Here is a 15,281-nt window from a genome sequence, read left to right as displayed (position 1 = left end):
TCAGGATGATACCATTTATTGGCTAACTAAAAATGAATAAAAATAAGCAAGCTTTCGGCCTTGCAGCCTTCGTCGGGCTTATATCCTGTTAGTTTGCAAGCTGGTGGTACAGACAGCTTATATACATGCAACATCAAAAGGGAAAACAGATATTCTTTTCAAGCATAAATACATGTCATTAAGATGCCTTAATTCAAACAGACCATCTAAATGGGGTTAAAGGTTGTTAGCTAAGAAAGCTGCGACTCAATGAACACTACCATGATAAGGAAACCTGTGATGCAATGGATAATGGACCAAAACGCACCAGATCTAAAAAGAAGAAATAAAGATGGACCCCCAAAGAAGGAGAAAACCCGGCCCTGGATGAATGCATCAACAGATTCAGACGCAGAATTTCTGACAGGATCCTGAGTAAAAGAAAGGCACTGGCCCAGAACATAACACCACAGGAGCGACAGGCCATCAGATCCCTTAAGGAGAATAAGGACATTATTATTAAACCAGCAGATAAAGGTGGTGCCATAGTCATAATGAACACCAGTGACTACATCCAGGAGGCACAAAGACAATTATCCAACTACAGGGGGACCATACAAAAGGCTACAGGATGGTACTCAATAGGACGGTTAACAGATTGCCTGCAAACATCAGACAACATGTAAGGACCCTTATCCCTGAAGAGCCTAGAACAGCCTGCTTTTACATGCTTCCCAAGATCCACAAAGAGGGAAACCCAGGCAGGCCTATAATCTCAGGGAGCGGGACTTTTACAGAGAACATCTCAGGGTGGCTGGAAAACATCTTGAAACCTCTTGTCTGTAAAACACCCAGCTACATACAGGATACCACCCACTTCCTGAACAAACTGACAGCCATCGGCCCAGTACCTGAGGGAACCATACTGGCCACGATGGACGTGGAGTCCCTGTACACGAACATTCCCCATGATGATGGTATTGCGGCCTGCCGTAAATATCTTCAGGGTCAGGGCATACCTGTAAAGCCTATTGCTGGACTGATCAAATTCATTCTCACTCATAATTATTTCACTTTTGGACAGGACCTCTATTTACAGCAGATGGGTGTGGCAATGGGTTCGCGATTCGCAACACAGTATGCAAATCTCTTCATGGCCAAAATCGAAGAGGAATACCTCAATGCGTGTGGCGTAAAATCCATGGCCTACTTCCGCTTCATTGATGATATTTTAATCATCTGGTCCGCAAGTGAGGATGATCTTCTCCAATTCCACAGGAACTTCAATGCCTTCCATCCTACAATCAAATTGAAACTTACCTACTCTCACACAGAGATTAACTTTCTGGACACCACCATATACATCAGGGGTAACAACATACAAACCTCTGTGTATCGTAAACCTACAGACCGTCCCACATACCTAAGATATGACAGTTTTCATCCCAAGCACATTAAGAACTCTATAATAATTTACAGCCAAGCTATAAGGTACAACCGGATTTGTTCTGACAGGATGGACAGAGACAAGCACCTGGATCGCCTTAAGAACACTTTCTTTAAACAAGGTTACAGTCCTCCTATGGCTGAGGCCCAAATCAGGAAAGCTAGCAACATCCCCAGGACTGAACGCCTGAAATATAAGCAAAACCAGAAAGAGGACTGTGTCCCATTGGTTGTTACCTACAACCCACACCTGGAAATTTTAAGGAGGATTGCTAAGGAACTTCATCCAATTTTAACCAGGGATCACAGACTGAGAAAGATATTCCCTAAACCTCCACTCTTGTCATATCGGCAACTACACAATCTAAAACAGATGATTGTCAGGAGTTCTTTGAATAGGCCTCAACAAAACGGAACATCACCCTGCCGACAAAAAATATGTGGGACCTGCAGACACATTTACTCCACTGACAGGGTAACGATACCAGGTTCACAACAGGAGTACAGAGTACAAGGTACATTTTCCTGTGGTTCCACCAATCTGGTATATCTGATCATGTGTGCTAAATGCCCCAATGTGATGTACGTGGGAGAAACTGGACAAACTCTGCACAAACGTATGAATGGACACAGGCACACTATTAATGATACCAAATCTGGACTCCCAGTTGCTACACACTTTCGGTCCAACGGACACAGCATGGATGATCTTCGAGTCACTGCCCTGAAGGGTGGCTTCAAAACGTCAAATGATCGATTAATAGCAGAAACAAAATTTATAAATTGGTTCAAAGCTGTGCTGAATGGTTTGAATAAGGACAACAACTTCTTATATTAGTATGAGGCGGATGATATTTAAACTTTCTCAGCCATTCTAGCTGAACTTATGAACTAAGAATTTATGATACCTCTGGGTCAATCCTAATCCCAGGTGTGTGAGCAGGGAGTAAAAAGGATGCTTATCTTAGCTAACAACCTTTAACCCCATTTAGATGGTCTGTTTGAATTAAGGCATCTTAATGACATGTATTTATGCTTGAAAAGAATATCTGTTTTCCCTTTTGATGTTGCATGTATATAAGCTGTATGTACCACCAGCCTGCAAACTAACAGCATATAAGCCCGACGAAGGCTGCAAGGCCGAAAGCTTGCTTATTTTTATTCATTTTTAGTTAGCCAATAAATGGTATCATCCTGATTTAAAACTTCATAGTTTAAAAAGTAACAGTGTTATACCCTCTTGACACAAATATTTAAAAAGTTCCATCCCTAAGGTAACTATTTATGTATTTTTTTTATTGTCATTTTTTTTATTACAAAAAAAAAAAATTGTGGAGTGTGGGAGGTAATGAGTTAATTTTTAGTGTAAAACTATTGTATTTGTATATGAAAAATGCTTTAGGGTGTAGTTTTACTATTTGGCCACAAGATGGCCACAGTAACTTTTTGTTTATGCGACCTGCAAGCATACAGGAAGTACGCTTGCAGGAAGTGTTATGAGGCTGGGAAACTGTTTTTTTTTCACAATGATCGCTGCTTCTCATAGAAGCAGCCGATCATTGCGGGGGCTTAGATCAACGAACGGGAACGGTTTTTCCCATTCATTGATCTCCGGGCAAGTGGGCGGCGGCATGCACGAGAGCGGGAGCGTGCGCATGAGCGAGTGGGAGCGCGGGCAGTGGCGGGAGCACGGGAAGTGCGGATATCTCCGTCCCTGGAGGTGAAAGGATGGAAAAAGGGACAGAGATATCCGCACCGCTGGGGGTAAAGTGGTTAATGTATTAGTATGAAGAGCCAAAGCTACCTAATAATTTCCCATCCAACCCTGTACCACCAAAATATGGCATGCTCCAGCAGGGGCGTAGGGAGGGGGGGGTCAGGGGGGTACATTTGTCCCCCCCCCACAGCATCTGGGGGGCGCTTTGGCAGTGTAGAGTGACTGGTGAGCGGCAGGAGAGCACACACGTGCAGCAGAACAGCTCTTTCTCAGTATTCTCGCACTGTTCTCCTGTCTCTCTTGCCTGTGTGCATACAGAAGAGCGCCCCTCCTCTTCTCCCCACTGTGACACTGAGCGAGGGGCGGGGCTGAGCCAAACAGACCGGGTAATTCAAGCGGAGCAGGAAGAGAGGAGATGGCTGGCTTGTGTCTTCTAGCTAATGAGTGTGGAGGAGATGCTGCTGTCACAGAATCGAGGAGGTAGAGAACTAGTGTGTGAAAAGTTTGCTGGCATTTTGTTTACTTTAGCTGCCTGGTCCTGAGCTACTGTGGACAGCCAGTGACCAGTGCAGGGACAGTCACTCATTGTTGAATGATTGCAGAGCAATGTGTATGTTTTCAATGATAATGGGGTATGCTTTCTTACTTGTACTTAATATTGTGCAAAGGTCTGCTGTATCCCTGTTACATTATATGCAGTGCTGCAGATGACTTGCTGCCCATACAATTGAATATAGGTTTACACTGCAGCTGGCTGGTTTCTGTCAGTGATCGTGTATTCATGCAGCCCTCTCTTATCAGGCAGCTCTTCTCCTCCCCCAGTCATCTCCCTTTTCATTCCCATACAGACTCTAAAAACTATTCACCTGGGTTCATGTAAAGGTGACCATACATCAGGCGACTTTGCGGCAAATCGACCATTCGATTAGATCATTATAATCTCATCTGATGAAAATTGGTGCTGCCAAGAGCATGCTTGACAATGCAACCTATTTCGGGTTTCAGGAAATCGGTTACATGTAAACTTGCTTGATCGGGTACATGGCGGGAACGGAATACAATATCGGGACGAACGCGACGGAACGCGTTGTCCTCCCTAATGTAAAATGTTCCCCCTGGTGCAGTATACTTTACTTGTCTGTCACTGGCTTTGGGCTCTGTCTACATACATGCACCCCAGGAACAGTGTGGAGGCAGTGAGATGGTGGCTGCGGTGTCACACCAAGGCTGAGTCCCGAGAGATTTATGCTGAGATCTATCAGGAATTTGCCTGCGGTGTATGGGCAGGCAGCAGATTCGATCAGAGAGAAATCTGTCTCTTGGTCGATCTGCCCATACATCTTCTGATGTATGGACACCTTAAAGGGATACTCTGGGGGGTGTTGAAAATAAAAACAGACACTTATCTCGGGCTTCTACCAGCCCCCCTGTAGCTGTAATGTCCCACGCCGTCCTCCTACGACCCGCCGTTCCCCGCCGCCGGTCCCAGTCTAATGTGGCATCTCATCACACTGCGGCTGTACGCGTGCTTGCACCCACACGCGTCATCGGAAGCTTACTGCGCAAGCGCAGTACAAGAAAACTTTGTACTGTGCCTGCGCAGTAAGCTCCCGATGACGCGAGCGGGAGCACGCATTATTCGTCTTATTGCCCGTTGCCGGCGGCGGGGAACAGCGGATCAGAGGACGACGACGCAGGACATAACAGCTACAGGAGGCTGATAGAAGCCCCAGGTAAGTGTCAGATTTTATTTCTAAACTCCCCCCAGAGAACCCCTTTAAGTTGGTTCCTTTGTTATTGCATGTTGGTCTTCTGAGCACAGTGGTTCACCCAGCTGTTTACAGGATAATGTTTCTATCTTGGAGCACCAGCACTTTTTCTCTTCCTGCAGCAGCCCATTAACCTCCTGAGCGGTATGGACGAGCTCAGCTCGTCCATCACCGCCGGAGGCTGCCGCTCAGGCCCTGCTGGGCCGATTTTCTTCAAATAAAAAGCAGCACACGCAGCCGGCACTTTGCCAGCCGCGTGTGCTGCCTGATCGGCGATCCGCCGCTAGCAGCGGCGAAAGATGGTCCCCCCAGCCGCCTAAGCCCTGCGCAGCCGGAACAAATAGTTCCGGCCAGCGCTAAGGGCTGGATCGGAGGCGGCTGACGTCAGGACGTCGGCTGACATCCATGACGTCACTCCGCTCGTCGCCATGGCGACGAGGAAAGCCAAACAAGAAAGGCTGCTCATTGCGGCCTTCCTTGTTTATTCTGGGCGCCGGAGGCGATCGGAAGAACGCCTCCGGAGCGCCCTCTAGTGGGCTTTCATGCAGCCAACTTTCAGTTGGCTACATGAAATAGTTTTTTTTTAATAAAAAAAAAACCCTCCCGCAGCCTCCCTGGCGATCTCAATAGAACGCCGGGGAGGTTAATGTGTCACCCTAATTATTATAAAGTATTTATACTATGCTGATGTCCTCCATAGCATGTTACAGAGTACATAGTCATGTCACTGACTGTCCTCAGAGGAGCTCACAATCTAATCCTGACATATTCATAGTGTAATGTCCTACCATATTATTATTATGTATTTATATAGCACTGACATCTTCTGCAGCACATTACAGAGTACATAGTCATGTCACTGACTGTCCTCAGAGGAGCTCACAATCTAATCCTACCATAGTCATAGTCTAATGTCCAAACCATATTATTATTATGTATTTATATAGCACTGACATCTTCTACAGCACTTTACAGAGTACATAGTCATGTCACTGACTGTCCTCAGAGGAGCTCACACTCTAATCCTACCATAGTCATAGTCTAATGTCCTACCATATTATTATTATGTATGTATATAGCACTGACATCTTCTGCAGCACATTACAGAGTACATAGTCATGTCACTGACTGTCCTCAGAGGAGCTCACAATCTAATCCTACCATAGTCATAGTCTAATGTCCAAACCATATTATTATTATGTATTTATATAGCACTGACATCTTCTACAGCACTTTACAGAGTACATAGTCATGTCACTGACTGTCCTCAGAGGAGCTCACACTCTAATCCTACCATAGTCATAGTCTAATGTCCTACCATATTATTATTATGTATTTATATAGCACTGACATCTTCTGCAGCACATTACAGAGTCCATAGTCATGTCACTGACTGTCCTCAGAGGAGCTTACAATCTAATCCTACCATAGTCATAGTCTAATGTCCAAACCATATTATTATTATGTATTTATATAGCACTGACATCTTCTGCAGCTCTTTACAGAGTACATAGTCATGTCACTGACTGTCCTCAGAGGAGCTCACAATCTAATCCTACCATAGTCATAGTCTAATGTCCAAACCATATTATTATTATGTATTTATATAGCACTGACCTCTTCGGCAGCACATTACAGAGTCCATAGTCATGTCACTGACTTTTCATAGTCAATTTAATCACCCTAATCGTGTGATCATTAACCCTAAACTGATACTTTACTGTATATTTTTCCGATAATCTTATTGTCTAATTCCTAGACTTACCCTAAATGGCCAAAAGGTCTTGTCAATATCCAATATCCTGATCTATTAGTATCTCTAACCTCTCCCTTTCCTACTTCTGATAACCCCTGGTGCTGTTCCCTAAGTGTATAAATGTGCATGTGCGCATTTATACATTACCTGTCCTGTGTCGCGGTGCCTGTCCGTCTTCCAAATGCACCACTCTTCTATTAGCCCCATACATGCCACTGGCGCATAGCATGCGGCACGTGTGTGAAGTCACACCCGCTCCACACCAGTGGCGTGTATAGTGCTAATGAAAGAGTGGCGGATTTGGAAGACTAATGGACAGGTAATGTATAAATGCATACATGTACATGCACATTTATACACTATGGCAGATGTGGCACATTTCAGCATGAAATTAATCGTGAATTGGCCTGCGGTGTATGGGCAGCCAACAGATCTCTCTCTTATCAGATTAGAATAGAGAGAGATTTATCTCTTGGTTGAATCTGCCCATCATCCCTAAGTGTATGGCTACCTTAACTAAGCTAAATGCTGGTACACAGAACGCTATTTCCTGTCAGATCAACAGCTCAGAACAATAATTTCTATCATGTCCAATCTACACCTGATCAAGAACAGGATCGATTGTAGGATCACTACTTCATAAGATCCTGTTCTTGATCGGGAACAAGTCGGACATACCAGAAATTATTCATTTGACCTGTCGATCTGACGGGAAGTAGCATCATGTGTTCCAGAAGTAATGTTTTCCCTTAATTGTATCCCTATCCCCATTATCCTAATCCTTATTCTAAACCTATATTGTCCAAAATACCTACATTGCATTGCCCAGGCATCCCCAGGGGGGCGCAAAAATGGTCTTTGTCCCCGGGTGCTGAAAACCCTAGCTACGCCTCTGTGCTCCAGGGCTCAATATATCCTCTTGATGTTTATGATATACATGCTACCACTTGGAAAAGATCATCCAAAAAATGCTGCCTGATGCACCACTGCTATGGAGGTGATACCCAGCTCTATTTATCATTCATGACAAATCCTACTAAAAGTAAAGCCCACTTGGAGCTGCAGTCTCAATCAGCACCACTGTCACGGTCACTATGTTTTGTGAAATGGACAATGGATAATAATAATAATACTTTTTTATCTGTGATATTTTTCTTTGAAACACCTAATAAATATTCTTTAAGATTGCACAGTTAATATGTCCCTCTAATTGACCGTAATTCATATTTTTACTCTCTGAAGACCATAAGGATTATCATTATTTTCTCAGTAGACTCTATGATCAGGCATGTGTTCACTATATAACTGATTGCTATAGCAATACAGCACATTGTGAAAATAATTATCCTGGCAATAAAATGCTTTATGGAGAGGAAGAATCAGCTGCACCGTCTAATTTTGTATTAGGAAAGGTGGAGAAATTATATTTTACTTTTCATGATTTTCTTCAAAATAGTCAAATAAGAAAACATGCATTTCATACTGTTGCTTTTTTTTGTTTGCTTTTTTTTTAGTTTAAGATGAAATCAGATATAGTTTTATTTTACTTACGTTTTTCATAGATTTACATGCATTTATGATTGGCTTCAAGCTCTAATTCTACTTTTATGTTTAAAGTTAAAGAGAAATCGAGAGCCCAATATGGTGTAGTATGTCAAAATTGATTGGATAAATGAAACAGTGAGATGGTAATACTCACAAACACGGGTTACCACCTAGGTAACCACTCATTAGGCAGGTGAGGAGATTAGACCTGTCCTCACTCAGGATTAAGAAGTCGCTCTCTGTAGATAGGAAGAAAGGGGGTAGATCACCCCTCCACCTGGGGTGGATTCAAATATATTGGTAGGTGAACAGAGGCACCAGAAGGATAAAAGTACATAACATTTTTTAAAAAATTGCTGGGAGGAAGTGGTGGACTCGCCTCCGTTAAAGCAGACACCAAGGACTGTAAATATATAGATATACACATTTATTGAAAATACCCCAAAGATGCAACGCGTTTCGCAGGCACAGCCCACTTCTTCAGGCAATAAGCAGGGGATAAACAACAGCAATTCAGTTATAGCAAGCAGAGCACCTATATTATTATAACTGTAACCGTACAACAGTGAATTCAGCATACAGAGGCTTATGTTTGATTCTGTAGTCTTATTCAGCAATCTGACAGCATGTCACCCGGTCTTGTAAAAGGAAGTAAGACTGTGTGACATGGTGTCAGATGGCTGAATAAGACTACAGGATTGTATATACGCCTGCATGTTACATTCACTATTGTAAGGTTCTGATCCAGTTTTGTATAATGCCTAAAAAATTAACTTCACATTTCAAAAGCTTGCAGTAAACAATGTGCAGTTAGTTGTTAAAGATTGTACCTAAATCAATGTTTTTGGTTTGCCTGAATAATGGCTAGGTACGTACCAATCCCCCTAATTAGCTTTTCGCTTATAGGATGTGTTTATTAATAAACAGGTGAGTTTTCAAATAATTAAAATATCGTGCATAAGTATGTTTATTTCAGTATTTCAACTTAAAGGATTTACGAGGCCAAATTAAAAAAAAAAGTTCTGTACCTGCATGAATTTGAATGTACGGAGGACACCATCTGCACCCCCCTCCATGTAGTTCCACCGGGTCTCTGCTGCTCAATGTCCCCCCGGGCCGGCTCCCGACCCCACAGCCCAGGTCGGGCTCTCATGCCTCCTCAAAAATGGCCGCCGGAGGTTGCCGCGGCTGCACAGTCTGCATAGATGCGAGTGCGACTGCGCAACTCTAGGGCCTCCCCCTGATCCATGCTACAGGCTGTCTCCTGTGCGTGGATCGGGGGGGGGGGGGGGCCCTAGAGCTGCGCAGTCGCACTCGCATCAAGCTGCGACAACCACCGGCAGCCATTTTTGAGGAGGCATGAGAGCCTGATCCTGGCTGTGGGGTCAGGAGCCAGCTTGGGGGGACATTGAGCAGCGGGGACCCGGTGGAACTACACGGAAGGTGCGGATGGCGTCCTCTGTGCATTCAAATTCATGCAGGTACAGAACTTTTTTTTTTTTTTATTTGGTCTCATAAGTCCTTTAAAAGGTAAAAATAAAATATGAAATAGACTTATTGCATCCAAAGCAATTTGGGTACTTGCCTTAAGAGAGGGAACCCTTTGCATCCGAGAGAGGCTTCTTCTGTTGCCCTTCTCCTCCTCAATCCAATGCTGTTACCCCTGAAAGCCCATCAACAATGGTTTGTTAGTGGAGCTTGGCTGCACTGTGCAGATGGCTTGTGTCTGCGCACTGGCACAGAGCCGAATGGGCTCAGATTTATCCGTCGAGCCCAAGAGGCAGCTAAATGCTGCTACACAGGAGTGAGCCACCTTTCACCTGTGCAGCGCAGGTGCGCTCATCCTCATATGGAAGTGAAGCCTCGAATTTCAGGGGTCCCAGCCTTGGAACAGGTGGCTGAAGAGGGATGCCTCTGGAGGATCCAGAGGCATCCCTCTACTAAGATGACTATCTTAAGTTTTGACATAAAGATTCCACAGGTTTACTTTAATAGTGGCCACTAATGATCCAATTTCTAGCGAAAAGTCATTTGGGCGATCAGATAATTATAATGGCAAGAAAAATCATTCACTACACTATCAAAAAAACAATTGCAAAAAAGAAGACGGACTCCGGCACACTCCTTGAATTTCTTCTTTATTAAGCCACGACACTCGGTACAAACATATGCCCCCTGTCAACAGCTGTTTCGCGTGCGACCACGCCTCCTCAGGACACGTGGGGCCTGTCTCATACACCACTCCTTCACCTATATACAGGTAATAGTACCCACCCACTCACTACCCGGAGGGAGGGGGGCAACAGGAAAATAAGAAAAGGTGGAGATAGACAGCTTTAAAAAGTCGTATAGATAAAATTACAGGACTACCCTATCTAAAAAATGCATTGATCTCGTTCCTATCATTGAAACCAAGATTACGTAATGCATCAGTACGTGCAATCATTAGAGCCTCCCTTTTTCGCAATCTAATATCCAGAAGCCCGCCCCTTCCATCACTAACCACTGTTTCTAGGCCTGCAAAGGTTAGACAACCTGCATTGGCCTTATGAACTTCCCTTACATGTTCTATAAGTTGAGTTGCGCCGTCCTCATTTTTCACTGATCTTTTGTGTTGTAGGAATCGTTCCTTAAAGCGGTATCGTCACCATAAAAATCAAAATTCAACAGCAACTGGTCTGAGTGTATTAAGTGATAAAGATGCTAAGCCTGCATTCAAAACTTTCAAAACTTTTTCTGCTGTTATGATTTGGTGTTATCACATTCTTAAGGAGCACTGGCCCTTTAGTAGTCATGCCAAATAATTGCATCCTGGGGGTTCTTTTTATCTATAATATATTCCTCCTCTTCCCTTTATTTCCCTGCTAGCTGCTTATCTGAAACCTAATCCCCTACTCACTTGTGTTTACAAGCAAGGCTGAGGCGACTCAGCGATTGGAGGAGACAAGAAAAAAAATAAAGGGCAGAAATGACATCACCAGTTAGCCTTAACTGTGGGCAAAAGACATGGCCCCCACCAGGAACATTATTCTCGTCATTTACTATATAACATTCACTGAAATCAAAACGTGGACAGTATAATACATGTGATATGTAAGTAGATCAAGTATTTATCTACTTATATATGTGTTTTTTTCCCTGGCATAGTATGGCTGATCCTACTGCTTTAAGGGGTTGTACCGTTTTGCCTATGTAGTAACGTCCGCAAGGACACCACACACAATAGACCACGTTTTTAGTGCGGCAACTGATAAACTGTCTAACCCTCCATGTGACTGCACCCATCTGTACAATATCGCCCCTTTTCAGGGACCGACAAGCACTACAGTGTCCACAAGTGAAATTACCAGTCCATTTCTTTTTTTTTTTTTTCAAAAAAACAATATTTGCTTCCTATCTATCACAACCAAAAAGAGAATCCATATTATGGTTTGACGAAAATCCAGTCGGACGACTAGTTTTATAATCGTTTGTAATCGAATGTGCCCATCAATGGAGATTATTTATAACCAATTTGATCTGAATTTCTGATCGCTCAACAAGCCCACTTTAACCTCTTGAGGATCACGGTGTTAAACTCTCCCAGTGATCAGGCCATTTTTTTTCTAATTGGGCCACTGCAGCTTTAAGGCCATATAACTCAACAAGTGATCCTAACTTTTCTCCCCACCAATAGAGCTCTCTGTTGGTGGAGTCAGATTGCCTCCAGGATTGTTTGTTTATTTTTAATAAATATTTATTTTATTTTTTTAATTTGTTTAGTTAAGTTTCCCTGTTTTTTTTTCTTATCCTCCCTCCCCCCGTCAGCCTATCACAGTGGATCGCTTCTGAGTCCCCCAGGGGGCAGCCGTGTCACATGGGTGTCCCCAGTACAGCACTGCCTTCGATCGCAGTGCTGTACTAAGTAAATAGATGGTGGTTTCTCTGTCTAACAGTCTCTGTGTGGCGATCGCTGCTGGGAGACTGATGGCGGAGTGGAGCTCCAACATCCATGCGGAGATACGTGCGCATCGGCGCGCGCGATCTCCTGCAAATCCCTGCCCCAGGACTTGATGCCAATTGGTGTTAGCTGGTCCTGGGGTTGCTGCCTTTATCACGCCCATTGGTGTTAGGCAGTCAGTGGCTAGTTAAGACGGCAGAATTACAACTGTGGTCCACTGGTTGAACTACATTAAAAAAGTGGGGTTTGGGAGAATTTTGACCTTGCTAGTTTTTTTTTTTTCTTTAAGCCCTGTTAAAAAAAAATATTTGTCTTCTTTTAATATTTTATCCCTTAGGTAGCATTTAGGAACAACAAGACTATGATCACAGAAGTCATCCTCCTTGGTTTCCAATGTTCGGAAGTACTTGGCATTTTACTTTTCATTCTTGTTTTTGTGATTTATATTTGCACACTTTGTGGAAACCTCTTGATCATCACATTGGTATTCTATAGCAAGACCCTCCACACCCCCATGTACTTCTTCATCACCCAACTCGCCATATCTGATATCATGCTAACCTCAGACATCGCCCCCAACGTTCTGTATATGATGCATTCAAAAGCTTGGACGATGTCCTTTACATCTTGTGTTTTCCAAGAATATATATTTGCGGTGACAGAATGTTCAGAGTGTCTTCTTCTGACAGTGATGTCTTATGATCGATATTTAGCCATCTGCAACCCTCTACATTACACTTCAGTAATGAATACTTTGCTTTGTATGGGATTATCCATCATATCCTGGTTGCTGAGCATTTTTTTAGTAATGATTGTAACAATTAAAATGGCCTCTCTTAACTTTTGTGGACCAAATATAATAGACCATTTCTACTGTGATGCTCTACCGCTTATAAGTCTTTCCTGTTCAGATATATCTACACTTCAGATAGAAATGCTTTTGGTTAGCATAGCTGTACTTTTCCTTCCTTTCTTTTTAATCATCATATCATATAGCTATGTCATCACCACAATCATAAAAATACCATCAACCATAGATAAGCAAAAGGCCTTCTCCACTTGCAGTTCTCATCTGATTGTGGTGTCCCTATTTTACGTGACCCTGATTTGCACTTACGGTCTTCCAACCCAAGGCCAATTCCTTAGTTTAAATAAGCTGCTGTCACTGCTTTACACAGTGGGGACACCACTGATTAACCCAATGATATACAGCCTCAGAAACAAAGACATCAAAATAGCCTTCGAGAAGATAATAATGAAGATCAAGAATTTGTATGAATGAGTTAGGTGATACTGAGTCCATGTCAGCTTTAAATGATCTTGTCGAAAGATTCCTTAAACACTGACATACTGTATCTTTTTTAAGCATTTGACCATTTGCCGTCTCAGCTGTTAATGCTACACATGCCATGTGCACCTGTAGGCCAACTACTGTCCCCGATGCTGGCTTTTTGAGGTGAAAGTGACAATGAGTTTCATAAGTTTCAATTAGCCCATGCAGAGATTCCACAACAAAATTCTATCCATTCCCTCAGCAGTGCTGCCTGATGACCCAAAGATAAGAGCCATCCAATAATGGTTTTCAGTCTTGTCCCTCATGTACAGAGATTTTCCCAGAACCTTTCAGAGGTTTTTTTTTTTAATTAAAGGAAACGTCAAAGAGTCAAAAGTGCCTGTAGAGTATTTATTTCTTTATAAATCACACCTTGCCGCCCCCGGCACTGTCTTCCCTATGTGCCCCCCTCGATGTCACATGCAAGAATACTTTACCTCTGTCTGACACTGTGTCTGCCGTCTTCCTCACATTCATGCACCCCACATGGTTGCTGGTGTATACGTAGGTGAGTGTGTGACGTCACACACGTGTCCACTTGCATAACATCAACAACCACGTGATTTGTATGTTTGTATGTGAGGAAGAGGACGGAGATAGCGGAAGACACCATCAGTTAAAATGTTCATGCACTGGACACCACGGGAAGCACATTTACACTGGGGGGACAGTGCTGGGAGTTTCATCGTGTTTGTTGCTTGGTGCCATGCACCTGATCGAGTATGTGGGCTCTACATTTTGGTTTTGGCAACTTAATCAATTCATTTGGTTTTCAATACCACTTATATGGAGTCAATACACAACTGTACCTCTCATCCCTTGACCTCAAAGATAATCTGTAATAAAAAAAATAAAGCCCATGGGGGGTGCTCACTTGGGGGTGGGGGAGGGGGAAGGGAGGATAGGGAGGATCATCCTTCTTGATCCTAAAGAGGCTTCTCCTATCCTTCCCAGCCATCTGGTTCAAGAGTCGGCTCCCCGATACACAGAACAGCAATATTAATTACAAGTGTGGCTGAAATAGACAATTCCAATAGTTCAACTCTACTGTGCAGGCGTATCCGGCTCACGCCTGCGCAGTAGAGAGGACCTGATCAGGCTTGGCTATTTCCCCCGGAGCCCAAGCAGAGAGCTGCTACCACGCGTGTGACCTTTAGGATTTAGAGGCTTCCTCCTTCCGAGGTAAGTACCCCCCAGGGGCTCTTTTTTTGGTTACAGTTTCTCTTTCTTTAACTCTCTTCTCACTTGTGTTCCTGACTGTTTGTCTGCTATATCCTCTTTCATGACCTCGTGCTTGCTTCTCAAAATTAATGTTTCCAACATCTTTGTCCACCTCTGCCTGATATAACAATACATGTTAATAATACCCCCATAACTTCAGTTTCCTAAGCACAGTACTTAGGAGTAATGTTTAACTCCTTTCTCTCTTTTATTCCTCACATTCACTCCCTAACCAGCTTGTGTGTCATCTCCATCTCAAAAACAAATCTTGCGTCTGACCTTTTTCTCACTCAGGACACACAACTAAAATGTTAATACTTTCTTTTATAATATGTAATCTGGACTATTGCAACATACTACTTTGGGGACTACCAAAGAACAAAGAACAGACTGGCACCGCACTAATCTGTACTGAACTCAGCTTCTCGTCTCATTCATCTTTCTTCCAAGTCTTCCTCTGCTGCTCCTCTCTGTCAAGCTCTTCATTGGCTACCAGTTAACGAGTAAAATTATTTAAAATAAACACATGATGTAGCTGCAAATGAATATTACACACACCAGTTCATCTCAGAAGC

General features: G+C 43.3%; 1 protein-coding gene across 1 annotated transcript; it reads left to right on the top strand.

Moving 5' to 3' along the window:
- Nucleotides 1-1,132: 1,132 nt before the first annotated feature.
- Nucleotides 1,133-13,434, top strand: LOC137561933 (olfactory receptor 10A7-like). Its single transcript, XM_068273279.1, has 3 exons — nt 1,133-1,229; nt 3,461-3,528; nt 12,490-13,434. Exons 1-3 carry the CDS (start codon nt 1,133-1,135, stop codon nt 13,432-13,434), a joined length of 1,110 nt encoding a protein of 369 aa, XP_068129380.1.
- Nucleotides 13,435-15,281: the final 1,847 nt, after the last annotated feature.

The sequence above is a fragment of the Hyperolius riggenbachi genome, chromosome 3, assembly GCF_040937935.1.
Source record: "Hyperolius riggenbachi isolate aHypRig1 chromosome 3, aHypRig1.pri, whole genome shotgun sequence".
Lineage (NCBI taxonomy): Eukaryota > Metazoa > Chordata > Amphibia > Anura > Hyperoliidae > Hyperolius > Hyperolius riggenbachi.
This window is presented reverse-complemented; position numbering and strand designations above follow the sequence as displayed.